At 38.1% G+C, this 18,419-nt stretch overlaps 1 protein-coding gene across 4 annotated transcripts in view; it reads left to right on the top strand.

Moving 5' to 3' along the window:
* ZNF292 (zinc finger protein 292) overlaps positions 1 to 18,419 on the top strand; it is a 100,823-nt gene extending 82,404 nt beyond the window's left edge. For all 4 annotated transcript variants that reach the window (XM_062186465.1, XM_062186467.1, XM_062186468.1 and 1 more), the window contains one exon: positions 8,844 to 18,419. In XM_062186465.1, coding sequence (XP_062042449.1) covers positions 8,844 to 16,004 — 7,161 coding nt within the window. In that variant the 3' untranslated portion in view covers positions 16,005 to 18,419. The remainder of the gene's footprint in view (positions 1 to 8,843) is intronic.

An 18,419-nucleotide genomic window follows, 5' to 3' on the forward strand; every position in this document is an offset into this window, starting at 1 on the left:
TTCTTTCTTTTTTTTTTTTTTTTTTGACAGGCAGAGTGGACAGTGAGAGAGAGAGAGACAGAGAGAAAGGTCTTCCTTTGCCGTTGGTTCACCCTCCAATGGCCGCCGCGGTAGGTGCGCTGCGGCCGGCGCACCGCGCCGATCCGATGGCAGGAACCAGGTACTTCTCCTGGTCTCCCATGGGGTGCAGGACCCAAGGACTTGGGCCATCCTCCACTCCACTCCCTGGCCACAGCAGAGAGCTGGCCTGGAAGAGGGGCAACCGGGACAGGATCGGTGCCCCGACCGGGACTAGAACCCGGTGTGCCAGTGCCGTAAGGCGGAGGATTAGCCTAGTGAGCCGCAGCGCCGGCCTTTTTTTTGTTTATTTGTTTGTTTGTTTGTTTTAAGATTTCTTTCTTTTGGCCAGCGCCGTGGCTTAACAGGCTAATCCTCCGCCTTGCGGTGCTGGCACACCGGGTTCTAGTCCCGGTTGGGGTGCCGGATTCTATCCCGGTTGCCCTTCTTCCAGGCCAGCTCTCTGCTATGGCCCGGGAAGGCAGTGGAGGATGGCCCAAGTCCTTGGGCCCTGCACCCGCATGGGAGACCAGGAGAAGCACCTGGTTCCTGGCTTTGGATCAGCGCGATGCACCGGCCACAGCAGCCATTGGAGGGTGAACCAACGGCAAAAAAAGGAAGACCTTTCTCTCTGTCTCTCTCTCTCACTATCCACTCTGCCTGTCAAAAAAAAAAAAAAAAAAGATTCTTTCTTTGAGAGGTAGAGTTACAGAGAGAGGGAGAGAAGTAAAGTCAGACACACATAGAGGTATCTTCCATCCACTGGTTCACTCTCCAAATGGCCTCAACAGCTGGAGCCTAGCCAGTCCAAAGCCAGGATCCAGGTGCTTCTTCTGGGTCTTCAGGGGCCCAGGCACTTGGGCTTTCTTCCACTGCTTTCCCAGGCAATAGCAGAGAACTGGATTTGAAGAGGAGTAGCTGGGACTCAAAATGGTACCCCTACTGAATGCCAGTGCTACAGGTGGAGGCTTAGTCTATTGTGCCACAGCACCAGCCCCAATATAGGATTATTATTGATAAGCACCTGCTCAAGGTGAGTCCACCATCAACATGTACAAAACATGGAACAATCTTCCTGAGGGAATTTTAGCAGATAGAAAGAACAATAAAATTAAGCATGCTAAGTTATGAATGATGTGTATTTGAAAACATAAGTGAGTTAGACATCAATGGAACAATCCAACCTGAGTGAATTTTTTTTTTTTTTAACTTATTTGACAGGCAGGGTTAGACAGTGAGAGAGAGAGAGAGAAAGGTCTTCCTTCCGTTGGTTCACCCCCTAAATGGCCGCTATAGCTGGCACTGCACCGATCTGAAGCCAGGAGCCAGGTGCTTCTTCCTGGTCTCCCACGTGGTTGCAGGTGCCCAATCACCTGGGCCACCCTCCACTGCCTTCCCGGGCCACAGCAGAGAGCTGGAGTGGAAGAGAACTAGAACCCATATGGAGTGCCGGCACCACAGAGGGAGGATTAGCCAAGTGAGCCACAGCACCGCCAGTCCCAACCTGATGAATTTCATTAAATAATAGTAGGATTATTTGCCTAATGCTTCAAATGAAGTAAGTATGCATAGGGACAGGTGTTTAGAGTAGTCGTTAAGATGCCATTTGAGATACCTGCATCCCACATTAGAGTACCTGAGTTTGAGTTCGGCTCCGGATTCTAGATTCCTGATAATTCAACATTTGGGAGGCAGTAGGTGACAGCTCACTTAGTTGGGTCCTTGCTGCAACCCACACAGGAGACCTGAATTTGAGCTCCCTGTTTCTGGCTATTGGAGGCATTTGGGACATGTGTCAGCAGATGGGTATTCTCTCTGTCTTTCTGCCTTTCAAATAGATAAAAATAAATTACGTGTGCTTAAAAATTTTAATTTACAAAATATACATTTAAAGACATAAAATAGGAATTAAAGCATGAGAAAGAAATGCTATCAGAATGACCAGATTTTTTTCAAAATCAAAAAACTTTTGAAGATTAAATAGAAATTGAATTGACAACTTAACAGATGGATTATACAGATTAGATACAACAAGAAGAAATTGATGAACAGAAAATACATGTGTGCTTCCATAAATCTGAGTCCAAATTATAAAAAGTTACTGATTTTCTTACAGCAACCCTTGTAGGAATGCTATAAGTTTCTATTTAAATGTGCACAGAAAATAACTTCCAAAGGTGCTGTCATTGTAATAGGATCATTTTCTTTTTAAATATTTATTTACTTATGTATTTATATATTTATTTATTTATTTAAAAGGCAGAGTTAGAGAGAGAGAGAGAATCTTCCATCCCCTGATTCACTCCCCAAATGGCTGCAACAACCAGGACTAGGCCAAGCCAAATCCAGGATCCTGGAGCTTCATCCAGGTCTCCCACATGGGTGCAGGGGCCCAAGCACTTGGACCATCTTCCACTATTTTCCCAGGCACATTAGTAGGGACCTGGGTCAGAATGGAGCAGTCAGAACTCAAAACAGTGTCCACACGGGATGCTGGCATTACAGCAGCAACTTAACATTCCCTATGCTACAATGCCAGCCCCTGCAATAGAATCTAAAAACCAGGATGCAGTATAACAAAATTATTTTTTAAATTACTGTATAATTTTTTTTCTAAAGGAGAAACCAAAAGATATTCTCCTATTTCCAATGAATATGTCTTTTTGGGGGGCTGGCACTCTGGCGTAGCAGGTAAAGCTGCCATCTGCAGTGCTGACATCCCATATGGGGGCCAGTTCAAATCCAAGCTGTTTTACTTCCAATCCAGCTCCTTGCTGGTGCACCAGGGAAAACAGTGGAGGATGGCCTGAATCCTTTGGCCCTTGTTCACACAGAGAGACCAGAAGGATGTTCCTGGCTCCTGGCTTCAGATTGGCCCAGCACCACCCATCGCTGCCATTTGGGGAGTGAATTAGCAGATGGAAGATATCTCTGACTCCGTCTCTGTTTCTGCCTCTCTGTAACTCTGCCTTTCAAATAAATAAAATCTTTTTTTTTTAAATTAAATTTATTTTTGAGGCTGGCAATGTGCATAACTGGTAAACAGCTTCCCTATATCAGCACCAGTTTGTCTCCTGGCTGCTCTGCTTCCAATCCAGTTCCCTGCTAGTGTCCTTGGAAAAGCAGCTGAAGATGGCCCCAGTGTTTGGGCCCCTGCTGCCCTCATGGGAGACCTGGAAGAAGCTCCTGGCTTTGGCCTGGCCCAGTGCTGGCTATTGCAACCATCTGGGGAGTGAGCCAGCAGATGGAAGATTTCTTTCTTTCTCTCCCCCTTTCTCTATAACTTTGACTTTCAAATAAATAAATAAATCTTTTTAAAATTATTTTAAAACCTATATTTGATTCAATAAATCTTATTTTTCTCTCCTGAAATAACTTATCATCATCTACAGGAGAAAAGAACGAGTCTTTCTGCTTTCCAGTTTTTCTTTTGACAACCTTGTTACTCATCTGGATTTTTCATTTTACATATTGTAATTCCACAGTGAACAAAAAAATAAACAGGACAATAAGTTCCTTAGAAAATTACAATGCAATTTTAAATTTTGTTAGTGTTTAATGTCTAATTCAAAGATTAGCATGATAAAGTAGAAGGAAATTGGAACTAGAAACCACATGTACTAGGTGTAAATCTTGACTTACTACTGATCACCTGATAACTATAACCACTCTTTTATTTTTTTTAAGATTTATTAATTTGAAACTCATTGTTACAGAAAGATAGCTAGAGAAGAGAGAGGTCTTCAGTCTATTGATTAGCTCCACAAATGTCCTCAACATCCAGGGCTAAGCCAGGCCAAAGCCAGAAGCCAAGGATTTCAATCAGGTCTTCCATGTGGGTAGTGGGAACCCAAGCACTTAGGTCATATCTGATGCCTCCCATGAGCATTAGCAGGAAGCTGGTTCAGAATCTGAGTAGCCAAGATGCAAGCTGATGCTCTTGATATGGGATGCCAGTATCCCAAGCTTCATTTTAACCCATTGTGCCACAGTGCCCACCCCAGGTTTAATTTTCATCAGATGAGTCAAGAAGGTTAGGTGAAAGTGACCATCTGCCTTCAACCTTACTGCCCACTAATAAGGAGACCATGTTGGAGAAGGGGAGAACTTGGACAGGAGCTACACTGTCCATTATGATAGCCACATCTTCTTTAATTTTAAAAAATTTGTTTATTTATTTGAAAGGTAGAGAGATCTCCCATCTACTGGTTGACTTCCCAAGTGCTGGCAATCATTTGGGATGGGCAAGGCTGAAGCCATGTGGTTCACAGAGACCCAACCACTTGAGCTATCATCTGATGCCTTTCAGGGTATTTTAGTTAGAAGCTGGAATGGGCACTATAATCAAAACTCAAACCTAGGCACCCTGATGTGTGATGCGGGTATGCCAAGTGGTACCTTAAAGCTGCACCAAAGCCTTCCCTGTTACGCACATTTTAGATGCTTGATAGCTCCATGTGGCTAGTGGGTACCTTGCTGGACCTCAGTGATGCAGAATATTCTCATCATAAACAGGTTTCCTGGGGACTGTTCTTTTCTGGAGACTTTGGATTCAGAGGTAGAGTATAAAAAAGGCAGTTAAAAGCATAAATAGATTGGGGGAAATTGGCCAGATCAAGTTTTGTGTTAAATTTGAGAGAGCAAGCAAGCTCCCATTTGCTCTCTGAATGCCTGCAATAGCTGGAGCTGGGGCTGGGGCAGGCCAGAGCCAGGAGCTAGGAACTCCATCTAGTCTAGGTCTCCAATATGTGTGGCAGGGACCTGTCTACTTGAGTCATCACCTCCTGCCTCCCAAAATCTACATTAGCAGGAAGCTGAATTGAGAGCAGAGCTACTAAGACATGTTCTCAGGCACTCCAGTATATAAGGTGAGCATCCTAACTGGTGGTGTAAACATTGAACCCTGAGGCTGCCCCCAACTTGTTGATAGGGATAGTATGCAGCATGGTAATTGCTCTTTGTTGCTAAAATCCCATTTCCTGTTGCATGGAATTCTTTTCCCTTTTTTTTTTAGTTTCTGAAATCAAGCAAAGATTTTATTTTGAAACTGGAAACACAGAATATTGTTTTTTTTAAGCCTGAAGAGACTTCAAAGTTAAGCTGTAGTGACTAGGTTCTTTTGTAAGTCTCTTCAGTGATTTAATTTAACTAATAACCTTCAAAACTCCAGGAGTTGCTGAAGGCTATCAGCTAGTCACTCACATATGAATTTAAAAATAATTGTTTCCTTCTTAAATTCTACTTTTAAATCTGCAAAAGAATTGGAGCAGAGAGATGGATTTATATAATATAAAGTCAGTTCTGAATGAACAGAGAAGGGAGTTCTCTAATCTACTTACCTATTTTGATACTCATTGATGGCCAAAGAAGAAAGGGAGAGTGTTCCTAGTCACAGAAAAAACATAGGGGCTGGCGCTGTGGTGCAGCGGGTTAAAGCCCTGGCCTGAAGCGCCGGCATCCCATATGGGCGCCGGTTCAAGTACAGGCTGCTCCTCTTACAATCCAGCTCTCTGCTGTGGCCTGGGAAAGCAGTGGAAGATGGCCCAAGTCCTTGGGCCCCTGCACCCACATGGGAGACCTGGAAGAAGCTCCTAGCTCCTGGCTTCACATCAGCATGCCTCTGGCCATTGCGGCCATCTGGAGAGTGAACCAGCAGATGGAAGACATCTCTCTGTCTCCACCTCTCTCTGTAACTCTGTCTTTCAAATAAATAACATAAATCTTTTTAAAAACAACAAAAACATATAAAATGATATCAACGCACATGAGAGAACAGAGTATATGGGGAACCACAGTATCTCAATTTGCCTGGAATACATGCTGTGTAGCTAAGAGGGAAATTTAACCAGAACAGAAGAGGCAAAGGTTATATTGTAGTGGCCCTTTTTAATTATTTTCTAAGAGGTTTATATTTAATTGTGTAACACAAATGTAGCCATTTGGAAAATTTTAAAGCAGAGTAGATCATGATACTAATGGTGAGTAGGGAAGGCCTGACTGAGCCCTCACATGGGGAACTAAAATCAGTGTGAAAGCTCTGGGCAGCTTTAGGTCAAGATACGTAGGCAGCAAGAGGACAAAAACTCTAAAGGCAATGAGGGGGAGCACTAAGATAAACCCTGGATTTTTCAGTAGCTGAGCTACTGTGTCCTAGTGTCAGAAAGCTCATTGAGTCTCTTCTCTATTCCTCGTCTGAGTTCATATAAGTTAGCTTTCTGTTTCTGTGACATTCAAACTGGTGCCATCAGTATGTCAACTAACATATTGCAAAGTACAGCTTTTTATGGGCTAATCACTTGTTTAGTCACATTGTATTATGGAAAATTGTTGCCAGTTCCACCTCAACTTTAAAAAGACAAAGAAAAATTTTGTGGAAAATGAAATTAAGAGATAAATTGATTTTGGTGCAAAAATTTTGAAATCATATATACAAGGGGTCTTCAAAAAAGTTAATGGAAAATGCATGTTATCAAAAAACTATGCATAGATTTCAAAAAATTTTGGACCCAAATAAACTTATCTCTTAATTCCATTTTTCATGAACTTTTTAAACTGCCCTTATACTTGTTATATGACTAGTTTATTTTTGAATGTTGCCTGTACACTTAGTTTCCAGGTATTCAGATACACCAAGATTAAAACTCAGAAGGATCAAAAAATTTTATATAGTGTCTTTTGTTTTATTGGCATTATTTGAAAAGGTTTCTGATTTAATTAAAACATTGAGGGATTTTTAACACAAATACTTTAAAGTTGTTTGCTCTAAGGAGTTGAAATGAACCCTTGAATTCAGTGGCATGTTACATTAGAAGTGTCAATGGAATTTCCTTCTTAAATAACTTTAGTTGTGTCTTATAAGTAATAAGTATAATGTTGAATAAGCTTTTGTCATTTCTAGAGAAACAGCTTCATATTTATTATCTGCCTTAGTCTTCATCCAGAAATCCTCTATTTTCTGAATCCTTTCTTATTCTTTGTCCATCATTTCCTGAATTTTCTAACCAATTATAGCCCTTTCCAAAATGCTAATCCTCTACCTAAAGTACCATTTCTTCAGACATCAAGTATGCCCTAAGTTTCACTTCAAGTCAACTGTATGGCTGACTTGGCCTTTGATTCCCCCAAGACTTCTTTGTGCCCTCATTTCTCTTGTGTGTAGCTTCACTGACTTCATATGTCTTTTTCTCTGCTTGTTTTTATCAGAGGATTAGCTAAATGCCCACCACTATTAATAGCCCCCAAGGCATGTAACAGACGTGCAGCTCTCACTATAAAAGTCATTTTACCCAGAACTGTCTCCAAATAGTAACCACACATGTTTAATTGAAAACAGGAGAAATCTATATGGTCCCACCTCTTTCCCAGTTTTCCAGTTTTCCTTCATTATAACATTTAAAATAAGTATTCTTCCCTTTTCCTCTTGGTCTTTTGCCCTTGCTTTTCCTAAAATCAAGGACAGTTCAGTATCCCAGCCTCTTTCCCTCCTTTCCTTTTACACCACAAATCTAAGCTTCTATTTTAGGAAAATACTTAATTTCCTTTTGATTTTTGAAATACAGTCACTGTCAGTTTTATTTACTTTTTTTCCTTCTTTTGATTCTATATCACATTTATTTAATTCTAGTAGATGTGCTATATCCTGTGGCTTGCTTATTTCTCCTCTATCAATGTCTTCTTTTCACCTTTAAAGTCCAGTACTGGCATTGTGGTGCAGCAGATTAAACTGCTGCCTGCGATGCAGGCATCCCATAAGAGCACTAGCTCCATTGCCAATCCAGCTCCCTGCTAATGCACCTGGGAAAGCAGCAGCAGATGTTCCTTTGACATGGAGACCCAAATGAAACTGCAGGCTCTTGAAAGTTCTCCCTCTCTTCCTTTCTGTCACTGTGCCTTTCAAATAAATCTTTTTGAAAAATAACCTTTATAACTTGAAAGCCCATTTTATCATTTTATTCCATGTATCTCAAGTGACTCTTAACTTTAATTACTATTAATGATGCAAATTATCTAATTACTAATAAAGATTAATTCAAAAGCAAAAGATTTTTGTTAGACTATCTCCCCTCCTGCTCCTAATTCTTAAGCTATGCAACAATGAGGTAGGTAGGTAAATTTGACATTGCACTTTATGAGAGCACTAGAACCCCCATTATTAAAATCAGATAACCTGTTTTGTTAGATGTGAAATAGTTATTGCATTATTAGTAAATTAGGATGTATCGGGTTGGTTCTTAATTTTATAATTGGATTAAGAGGGTTTTGTTTCAAAAGAATTGATACACAAATTTAGGAAGTGAGATTATGCTAAAGATATCATTTATTGATCATTTACTTATGCCAAACCTTATACTAAACTATAAATAGGTCCTTTAAATACTTAAACTCCTTTAATGCTTACCACAATTAGGAAGTATAAGTGCTATCATGATTTTGTTTTATGAAGGAAATTTATAGGTCAGAGAAGTTAAATAACTTCCAAGTCTGATTAGGTGGTTTCATACCCAGATCTTTTCCTCACCTGTGATGCTTATGCTTTCCTTGCTGTTCTGTGTAGCTCACTTGCTCTTTCACCCCCTCCCCTCCACTAGCCCTCCCCCTTCTTTCATTTTCTCTTACACTTACACACACATACACACACACACACCATCCCAACCCCCTGTAATACCTTAGAGGGGACATCTTTTCTAAGGTTGCTACTACAAGATTTGAGAAAAGCCAACCTTGATCTTCAAAACTGAATTCACAAATCTATACAAGACTAACATTTCCTATTTGCTTTTTCACAGACTGAGGGGGCTGGACTTGCTACCTGTATAGAACTATGTGTAAAAGCTCTTCGCTTGGAATCTTCAGAAAATACTGAAGTGAAAATATCTATCTGCAAGACTATTTCATGTTTGTTGCCTGATGATCTGGAAGTTAAACGTGCTTGTCAACTGAGTGAATTTCTTATTGAGCCTACAGTAGATGCCTATTATGCTGTGGAAATGTTGTATAATCAGCCAGACCAGAAATATGATGAAGAAAATCTTCCAATACCAAATTCTTTACGCTGTGAGCTCTTACTTGTATTGAAAACTCAATGGCCCTTTGATCCAGAATTCTGGGATTGGAAAACCTTAAAACGACAATGTCTTGCATTGATGGGAGAAGAAGCATCCATTGTATCTTCAATTGATGAGCTAAATGACAGTGAAGTTTATGAAAAAGTCATAGACTATCAGGATGAGGTTAAAGAAACTTCTGTGAATGGACTTTCAGGTGGAATTGGTGCTAATTCTGGACTCCTTAAAGATATTGGTGATGAAAAGCAGAAGAAGAGAGAAATAAAACAATTGAGGGAGCGAGGATTTATATCTGCTAGGTTTAGGAATTGGCAAGCCTATATGCAATATTGTGTGCTATGTGACAAAGAATTCCTCGGACATAGAATAGTACGACATGCTCAGAAACATTACAAAGATGGAGTTTACAGTTGTCCCATATGTGCAAAGAACTTTAATTCTAAAGAAACTTTTGTTCCCCATGTCACATTGCATGTTAAACAGTCTAGCAAAGAGAGACTTGCAGCAATGAAACCATTAAGAAGATTGGGAAGGCCTCCTAAGATCACAACTACCAATGAAAATCAGAAGACCAATACTGTGACTAAGCAGGAACAGCGACCTATAAAGAAGAATAGCCTGTATTCAACAGATTTCATAGTTTTTAATGACAATGATGGTTCAGATGATGAGAATGATGACAAAGATAAATCTTATGAGCCAGAAGTGATCCCAGTACAAAAACCAGTACCTGTTAATGAATTTAATTGCCCTGTAAGTTTTTGTAAAAAGGGCTTTAAGTACTTTAAAAATTTAATTGCTCATGTAAAGGGACATAAAGATAATGACGACGCCAAGCGTTTTCTTGAAATGCAAAGCAAAAAAGTCATTTGCCAGTACTGTAGACGGCACTTTGTAAGTGTTACTCATCTCAACGATCACTTACAAATGCACTGTGGCAGTAAACCATATATCTGCATACAGATGAAATGTAAGGCCGGCTTTAATAGTTATGCAGAGCTTTTAACCCACCGAAAGGAGCATCAGGTTTTTAGAGCAAAGTGTATGTTTCCTAAATGTGGCAGAATTTTTTCAGAAGCTTATTTACTATATGATCATGAAGCACAACATTATAATACATACACTTGTAAGTTCACAGGTTGTGGTAAAGTTTACCGTTCTCAGACTGAGCTGGAAAAGCATCTAGAAGATCACAATACTCCTCCTGAAAAAGTGCTGCCTCCTGAAGACCAGCTTCATTCATCAGGAGATTCTGTTCAGCCTTCCAAAACAAATCAAAATGCAGAAGAAAGTACTGAGAAAGAGCGATCTATGTTTCCTTCAGAAAATAACATTGAAAACTGTTTACCAGCAGATAGCAGTGGTGCCTGGGATAAAAGTAAAGGAGAATCAGCTGTGACCAAACAAGACCAGACTTCTGCCTCTGAGCTTAGGCAAGCTAATGGACCATTGTCAAATGGCTTGGAAAACCCTGCTACTACACATCTGCTTCAGGCCAGTGAAGTAGCTGTGTCAATTAAAGTATCTCTCAATCAGGGGGTTGAGGATAACTTTGGAAAGCAAGAAAACTCAACTGTGGAAGGCACGAGTGAACCACGGATCACAAACTTACATACCCCAGTTGAAGAGACTTGTAATGATTTGTGTCATCCCGGTTTCGAAGAGAGGAAACAACAAAACTGCTTTAATGAAACACAGATTACTCAGAATTCTTTAGTAAATTCAGAAACTCTCAAAATAGGTGACCTTACCTCACAAAACTTAGAAAGACGAGTGAACAATTTGATGACCTTTTCTGTACAAAATCAAGCAGGATTTCAAAACAATTTACCAGCTTCCAAATTTGAATGTGGAGGTAATATTAAAACATCATCCAATCTTTATAATTTACCTCTTAAGACATTAGAAAGTATTGCATTTGTTCCACCACAGCCCAACCTAAGTAGTTCATTAGGTACTCCAGCAGTGCCTCCAAAAGCTCCAGTTCAGAAATTCAGCTGCCAAGTTGAGGGATGTACTCGTACCTATAATTCTTCTCAGAGTATTGGGAAGCACATGAAGACAGCACATCCTGACCAATATGCTGCTTTTAAAATGCAGCGCAAAAGTAAAAAAGGTCAGAAGTCTAACAACTTAAATACACCAAATAATGGAAAGTTTGTTTATTTTTTGCCATCACAGGTGAACAGCTCTAATAATGCATTTTTTACGCCACAGACCAAAGCCAGTGGGAATTCTACTTGTTCGGCCCCACTGCAGCATGTCTCACCATCCGTTTTTCCAGCTCATTTATCAGGTGTGTCAACGCCATTGTTGCCCTCAATGGAAAGTGTCATAAATCCAAATATACCTTCTCAGGATAAAAATGAACAAAGTAGTATGTTATGTTCCCAAATGGAAAATTTATCTAATACTACCTTGCCAGCACAAATGGAAGATCTAACCAAAACAGTTTTGCCTTTAAATATTGATAGTGGCTCAGATCCTTTCCTTCCTTTACCTGCAGAAAGTAGTTCAATGTCTCTCTTCCCTTCACCAGCAGATAGTGGGACTAATTCTGTTTTTTCCCAACTGGAAAATAATACAAATCATTATTCTTCACAGATTGAAGGAAACACTAATTCCTCTTTTCTAAAGGGAGATAATGGTGAAAATACAGTTTTTCCTTCACAAATGAATGTGGCAAATGACTTCAGTAACACCAGTGCTCAACAGTCTGTACCTGAAAAAGTTAAGAAGGACCGTGGGCGGGGCCCAAATGGAAAGGAAAGAAAACCTAAGCACAACAAAAGAGCTAAATGGCCTGCAATTATCAGAGATGGGAAGTTTATCTGTAGCAGGTGTTATAGGGCTTTTACCAATCCCAGATCACTGGGTGGACACTTATCTAAGCGTTCTTACTGTAAACCACTGGATGGAGCAGAAATTGCTCAAGAACTTTTACAGAATAATGGACAGCCTTCTCTTCTTGCCAGTATGATTCTCTCCACAAATGTGGTAAATCTGCAGCAGCCACAGCAATCTACCTTCAACCCAGAAGCATGTTTTAAAGATCCATCATTCCTGCAGCTACTTACTGCTGAAAATCGTTCATCAGCATTTTTACCAAATACATTTCCTCGATCTGGTGTAACTAACTTTAATAACAGTGTTAATCAAGAAGGAAGTGAAATTATTAAGCAGGCTTTGGAAACTGCTGGCATTCCCAGTACTTTTGAGGGCACTGAAATGCTTTCACATGTGGTTCCACCAGGTTGTGTCTCAGATGCAGCACAAGTAAACACAACAGTGATGCCAAATTCAGCTGTGCCACCACCCTTGTTGCAGACTGTATGCCACCCAAACTCTCTGCTGACCAACCAGAATAGAACACCAAACTCCAAATCGTCCTCCATCGAGGATTGTAGCAGTTTGCCTGTTTTTCCAACAAATGACTTACTACTGAAGACTGTTGAAAATGGTTTGTGCTCTACTTCATTCTCTAATTCTGGTGGGCCATCACAAAATTTTACCAGTAACAGTTCACGTGTTTCAGTTATAAGTGGTCCTCAAAACACAAGAGCCAGTCAGTTAAATAAAAAAGGAAACAGTGCTTCTAAGAGAAGAAAGAAAGTTACTCCTCCACTAATTGCACCTAATGCTTCCCAGAACTTGGTACCAGGTGACTTAACAACAGTGGGGCTTATAGCAAAGGGTATTGAGATCCCAACTACCAACCTTCATTCAAATGTAATTCCAAATTGTGAACCTCAGGGTTTGGTGGAAAATCTAGCACAGAAATTAAATAATGTTGACAGTCCGTTATTTATGACTGATGGAAAAGAAAACTTCAAAACCAATCTTGAGTCCCATACAATGTTAGCACCTTTGACATTAAAAACTGAAAATGGTGATTCCCAAATGATGGCTTTGAATTCATGTACCACTTCAGCAAATTCTGATTTGCAGATTTCTGAAGACCATGTTATGCAAAACTTTGAGAAGACTCTTGAAATTATTAAAACTGCTATGAATTCCCAAATACTTGAGGTGAAAAGTGGATCTCAGGGTGCTGGTGAAACATCACAGAATACTCATGTGAATTATAACATTCAGCTTCCTTCAGTAAACACTGTGCAAAATAACAAATTACCTGATTCTTCTCAGTTTTCTTCCTTTGTAAGTGTTGTGCCAACAAAAGGCAACATTCCACAGTCTGAAGTATTAAATAAGGAAGATCAAATGCAGGAAATTTTAGAAGGCTTACAAAGATTAAAATTAGAAAATGACCTGGCGACTCCAGCATCCCAGTGTATACTAATAAATACATCAGTGACACTGACTCCCACTCCTGTTAAACCACTTCCAAATGTCACAGTTGTTCAGCCAGTTTCTGAAATTATACATATTCAAGTTAGTGACAGAGTTAATAAACCATTTGTCTGTCAAAACCAAGGCTGTAATTATAGTGCCATGACAAAGGATGCGCTATTTAAACACTATGGTAAAATCCATCAATACACTCCAGAGATGATTCTTGAAATTAAGAAGAATCAATTGAAATTTGCTCCATTTAAATGTGTAGTGCCTACATGTACAAAAACATTTACAAGAAATTCTAATCTTCGGGCACACTGTCAGTTGGTACATCATTTTACTACAGAAGAAATGGTAAAATTAAAAATAAAAAGGCCTTATGGAAGAAAATCTCAGAGTGAAAATTCGTCTACCCCTCGAATAATGCAAGTGAAAAAACAGCTAGTTCTAACAGAAGAAAATAAAAAGGAATTCCATCCTGCTTTACAGTTGGGAGTAGGGACTGAAAGTACTGTTGGTAATGTAGCAGTGATCCAAGAAAAACAATTGACTGAAAAAAAAAGTCCTGAAAAAATAGAAAATTCTTCACAGGTGATAACAGTTACTTCAGATCAAAATAATACAAATTCTGTCACAAGCATACAAACCAAAGGTCGGAAAATAAGGAGGCATAAGAAAGAAAAAGAGGAGAAAAAACGAAAAAGGCCAGTTAACCAGTCTCTTGAGTCTCCAACAAGATATAGTCCATACAGACCTTATCGATGTGTTCATCAGGGATGCTTCGCTGCCTTTACAATACAGCAGAACTTGATTCTTCATTACCAGGCTGTACACAAATCAGATCTTCCTGCATTTTCTGCAGAGGTTGAAGAGGAAAGTGAAGCTGGCAAAGAAAATGAAGAAGCAGAAACTAAACACACCATGAAAGAATTTCGATGTCAGGTGAGTGACTGTTCTCGAATTTTCCAAGCAATTACTGGCTTAATACAGCATTACATGAAACTTCATGAAATGACTCCTGAGGAAATTGAAAGTATGACTGCTTCTGTGGATGTTGGGAAATTTCCATGTGACCAATTAGAGTGTAAGTCTTCATTTACTACATATTTGAACTATGTTGTTCATCTTGAGGCAGACCATGGAATCGGGATAAGGACAAGCAAAACAGAAGAAGATGGTGTATACAAGTGTGATTGTGAAGGCTGTGACCGCATCTATGCCACACGGTCTAATCTTCTTCGACACATTTTTAATAAACATAATGACAAACATAAAGCTCATTTAATTAGGCCAAGAAGATCAACACCTGGCCAGGAAAATATTTCAAGCAAGGCAAACCAAGAAAAATCAAAGTCTAAATATCGGGGAACAAAACATAGCAGATCTGGAAAGGAAGGAATCAGAGTGCCTAAGACCAAACGGAAGAAGAAAAGTAACTTAGAAAACAAGAATGCAAAGATTGTACAGATTGAAGAAAATAAACCTTATTCTTTGAAACGTGGAAAGCATGTGTATTCTATAAAGGCTAGAAATGATGCCTTGTCTGAGTGTACAAGCAGATTTGTAACCCAGTATCCATGTATGATAAAAGGATGTACTTCAGTTGTTACAAGTGAAAGCAATATAATTAGACATTATAAGTGCCATAAATTGTCTAAGGCATTTACATCACAGCACCGCAATCTTCTTATTGTCTTCAAACGGTGTGGCAACCCAGAAGTAAAGGAAGGTTCTGAGCAAGAATGTGATAAGAGTGAGGTGAAAGATCCTGACACATGTCTATCAGAAAACAATGAAAGCTCAAAAACAACTACAGTTCTGCAGAAGGAAGTTGAAAAAAATGAAAAAGATGAAATGGATGAGCTAACAGAATTATTTATTACAAAACTAATAAATGAAGATAGCACAAGTGTGGAGACTCAAGCTAATACCTCTTCAAATGTAAGTAATGATTTTCAGGAAAGTACCCCCTGCCAATCAGAAAGACAAAAAGCAAGTAATTTGAAGAGAGTTAATAAAGAAAAAAATGTCTCGCAAAACAAGAAAAGGAAAATTGAAAAGGCTGAACCAGTGTCAGCAGTGACGTTAAGTGGTATGCGTAAAGAGGAAGAAACTGCTGTTGCAATTCAAACCACTGAGGAGCATCCTGCATCTTTTGACTGGAGCTCTTTTAAACCAATGGGATTTGAAGTATCATTTCTGAAGTTTCTTGAAGAGTCTGCAGTGAAGCAGAAGAAAAATTCTGACAAAGACCATCCAAGTAGTGGAACTAAGAAAGGATCTCATTCAAGCTCAAGAAGAAATATTGACAAGACTGCTGTGACTAGTGGAAATCATGTGTGTTCTTGTAAAGAAAGTGAAACCTTTGTACAGTTTGCCAATCCATCACAGCTTCAGTGCAGTGGTAATGTAAAAATTGTTTTAGACAAGACTCTTAAAGATTGTACCGAGCTAGTCTTAAAGCAACTTCAGGAAATGAAACCTACCGTCAGTCTGAAAAAACTTGAAGTACATTCAAATGATCCAGATATGTCTGTTAAGAAAGAAATCAGTATGGGTAAAGCCACAGGCAGAGGGCAGTACTGATAGCTAATGTACTATAAATATGTCATTTATAGTTTTATTTTAAATAGGAAGCCATCAAGCATGCTAGAATTGTGAAACATTTTCTTTCTTTTCTTTTTCTTTTGTTTTTGTTGCTGTTGATATGAATTAACCTGGCCAAAAAACGAAAGAAAACAAACAAACAAAAAAAAACATGGCATATGTCATGTAAAACTTTCTTTTTTATCCCTATGGGACTCGAGGAACAGAATCGATACTTTAGTTATTGTAAATAGTTGAGCTAAACCTCAAATTTCTATCACCTGATTGCCCTTTCCAAGAACTAAACTGAATTATCTGTGTGATTGGTATGTTTCACCAGGTCACTGCTCATGTGTACTCTTTATTTGTAGATACTTTTTTTGTATATATTTATTATTGTAAATCATTTGCTGCCACCAGCAGTATGTAAGTCTAAACTATTAAATGATACATTTATATTTGGAATTTTAATTTTTAACTAAGTGATCAAGTTTTTAAAACTTTTCTTTTAAATTAAGAACTTTTTGAACTAAAACTAGAAACTCTGCCATAGTTCATTGATTTTTTACATGAAACATTTACAAGATTATGTTTCACAAAGTGAGCACATTATATTAATACTTTGCTCTGCTTTGTAAATTTGCCACCCAGGATTTTTAGGTGGTATTCATGTGAAATTAAATAAGATTCTTTAGTAGTTTCCTATAGCTACAGGGTGGTTGTTGTTTTTTTTTTTTTTTTTCCATTGCTTCTAATTGGATATAGTCACTATGAGTCCATGAAATATAATGGAAATGTGAATAAAGAATTTACTACATTGAAGATTTTAAACATTTGGTATTTTAAAAAAAAATCTTTGTGAATGTGATAGAAACTAGTAGTGTGGAGCAGTGTAAATATTTGAGGTGGTGATTTGTGAAGTAGCCCAGTATTGCCTTAAATAAAATCACATTTCATTTCTTGTTTTATACATGTGATCTTATAAAGGTTTTTTTTCCATTTTATGAGATTTATAGATTGGTGTATAGCTTTAAACTGTACAAACTTTTGTGGAAAAAATTTTTAAGCATTTTTATAAATCTTAAAATTGGTATCATCAAAGTGAGCCCATCTTGTGTTTATAAAATGCAAGAGTCCTTAACATTTATAATTACATAGATGAAACACTTTCTATAAGGAAGTTGGATGTTTTGATTTTACTGTTTATAGATGTTAGATTGTACAGATTTGTCTGTATTTTATCACCATATCTAATGATACTTTTTTCATTAGATTGGTTTTCAAGAGCAGTATTAGTTATAATTGATTATTTTGATTATTCAGTCTATAGCTAGCTCTTACAGTTTAGCTTTATTATCCATATTTATACTGTGGAATCACACCCAGTGGTAGAGGTTATTTTAGGAGAGTTGATCTTCATTTAACGTCCAACAATGTCAGTACTGGAAACAAAAGGGGACTTCCTTTCAATATTTACTTTTGTTTCTGTTTGCAATAATTAGTATCATTGATTTCTTTTTTACTTTATGTTTGCTATAAAAGTTACATTCACAATATTATTAGTCTGAGATGTTGATGATATTGTGATGATCAAAAATGTGTATATTCCCTGTGCAACATCACATGTGCAGGAAAAATGAAGCACTTAACATTAACTGAAATCACTGGTACTCTGAATAAATAAGCATGGTCAAGGAGTGAACTATTTTCTTTTGGAAAATATTTTTTAAATTTTTATCAAAGTATTATAGTCTTATTTTTAGGGCCAAATGGGTTATATTAAATAGTTGATTTCACTTCCTCAAGGTTTTATTTTGCATAAAACTTGACACATTAAAATCTCTGCCCTATGGTAAGCCCACTGTTATTTATTAAAATAAAACTTGTTTTTATGGGTGATTAATACATGTTTTTTCCTAAACCGTTATTTAAATGACTGAATAACTTTAATATTAAATTTTTGTTAATAATTGAATGTTTCCATATAGTTTCCTTAGAAGCTGACCTAGCTCTTAAAGGTGGGCATTTGACAAAACTGCCTGAGATAGTGCAGTAGCAAGTAGGTTTGTTTCTATGATCATTGTAATGATGAGCCACTGTTGAGTGAAAAATGCCAGTGTATTGGGGCTTTTCTTTTGCGCATTAGCATAAGAAAATTGACCACTAGACATTTCTGTAATTGTTCTACACGTCAGGGGAAGGAATTTGCCAACATTGAGTGAAATTTTTTATATTCCAGGTACTGTATACTAAAAGTAATTATAAAGGAGTGAGCTTTTTAGCATGAACAGAAAAATAAAATTATGGTATAAAATAAATATGAATTTATAGAACAGCATGTTGGTAAAATTTGATATGGAATGTTATGCCTAAGTATTAAAAAGAATCATAAAGCGTATATTTTTCATGGTATAC

The sequence above is a fragment of the Lepus europaeus genome, chromosome 3 (genome assembly GCF_033115175.1).
Source record: "Lepus europaeus isolate LE1 chromosome 3, mLepTim1.pri, whole genome shotgun sequence".
Classification (NCBI taxonomy): domain Eukaryota; kingdom Metazoa; phylum Chordata; class Mammalia; order Lagomorpha; family Leporidae; genus Lepus; species Lepus europaeus.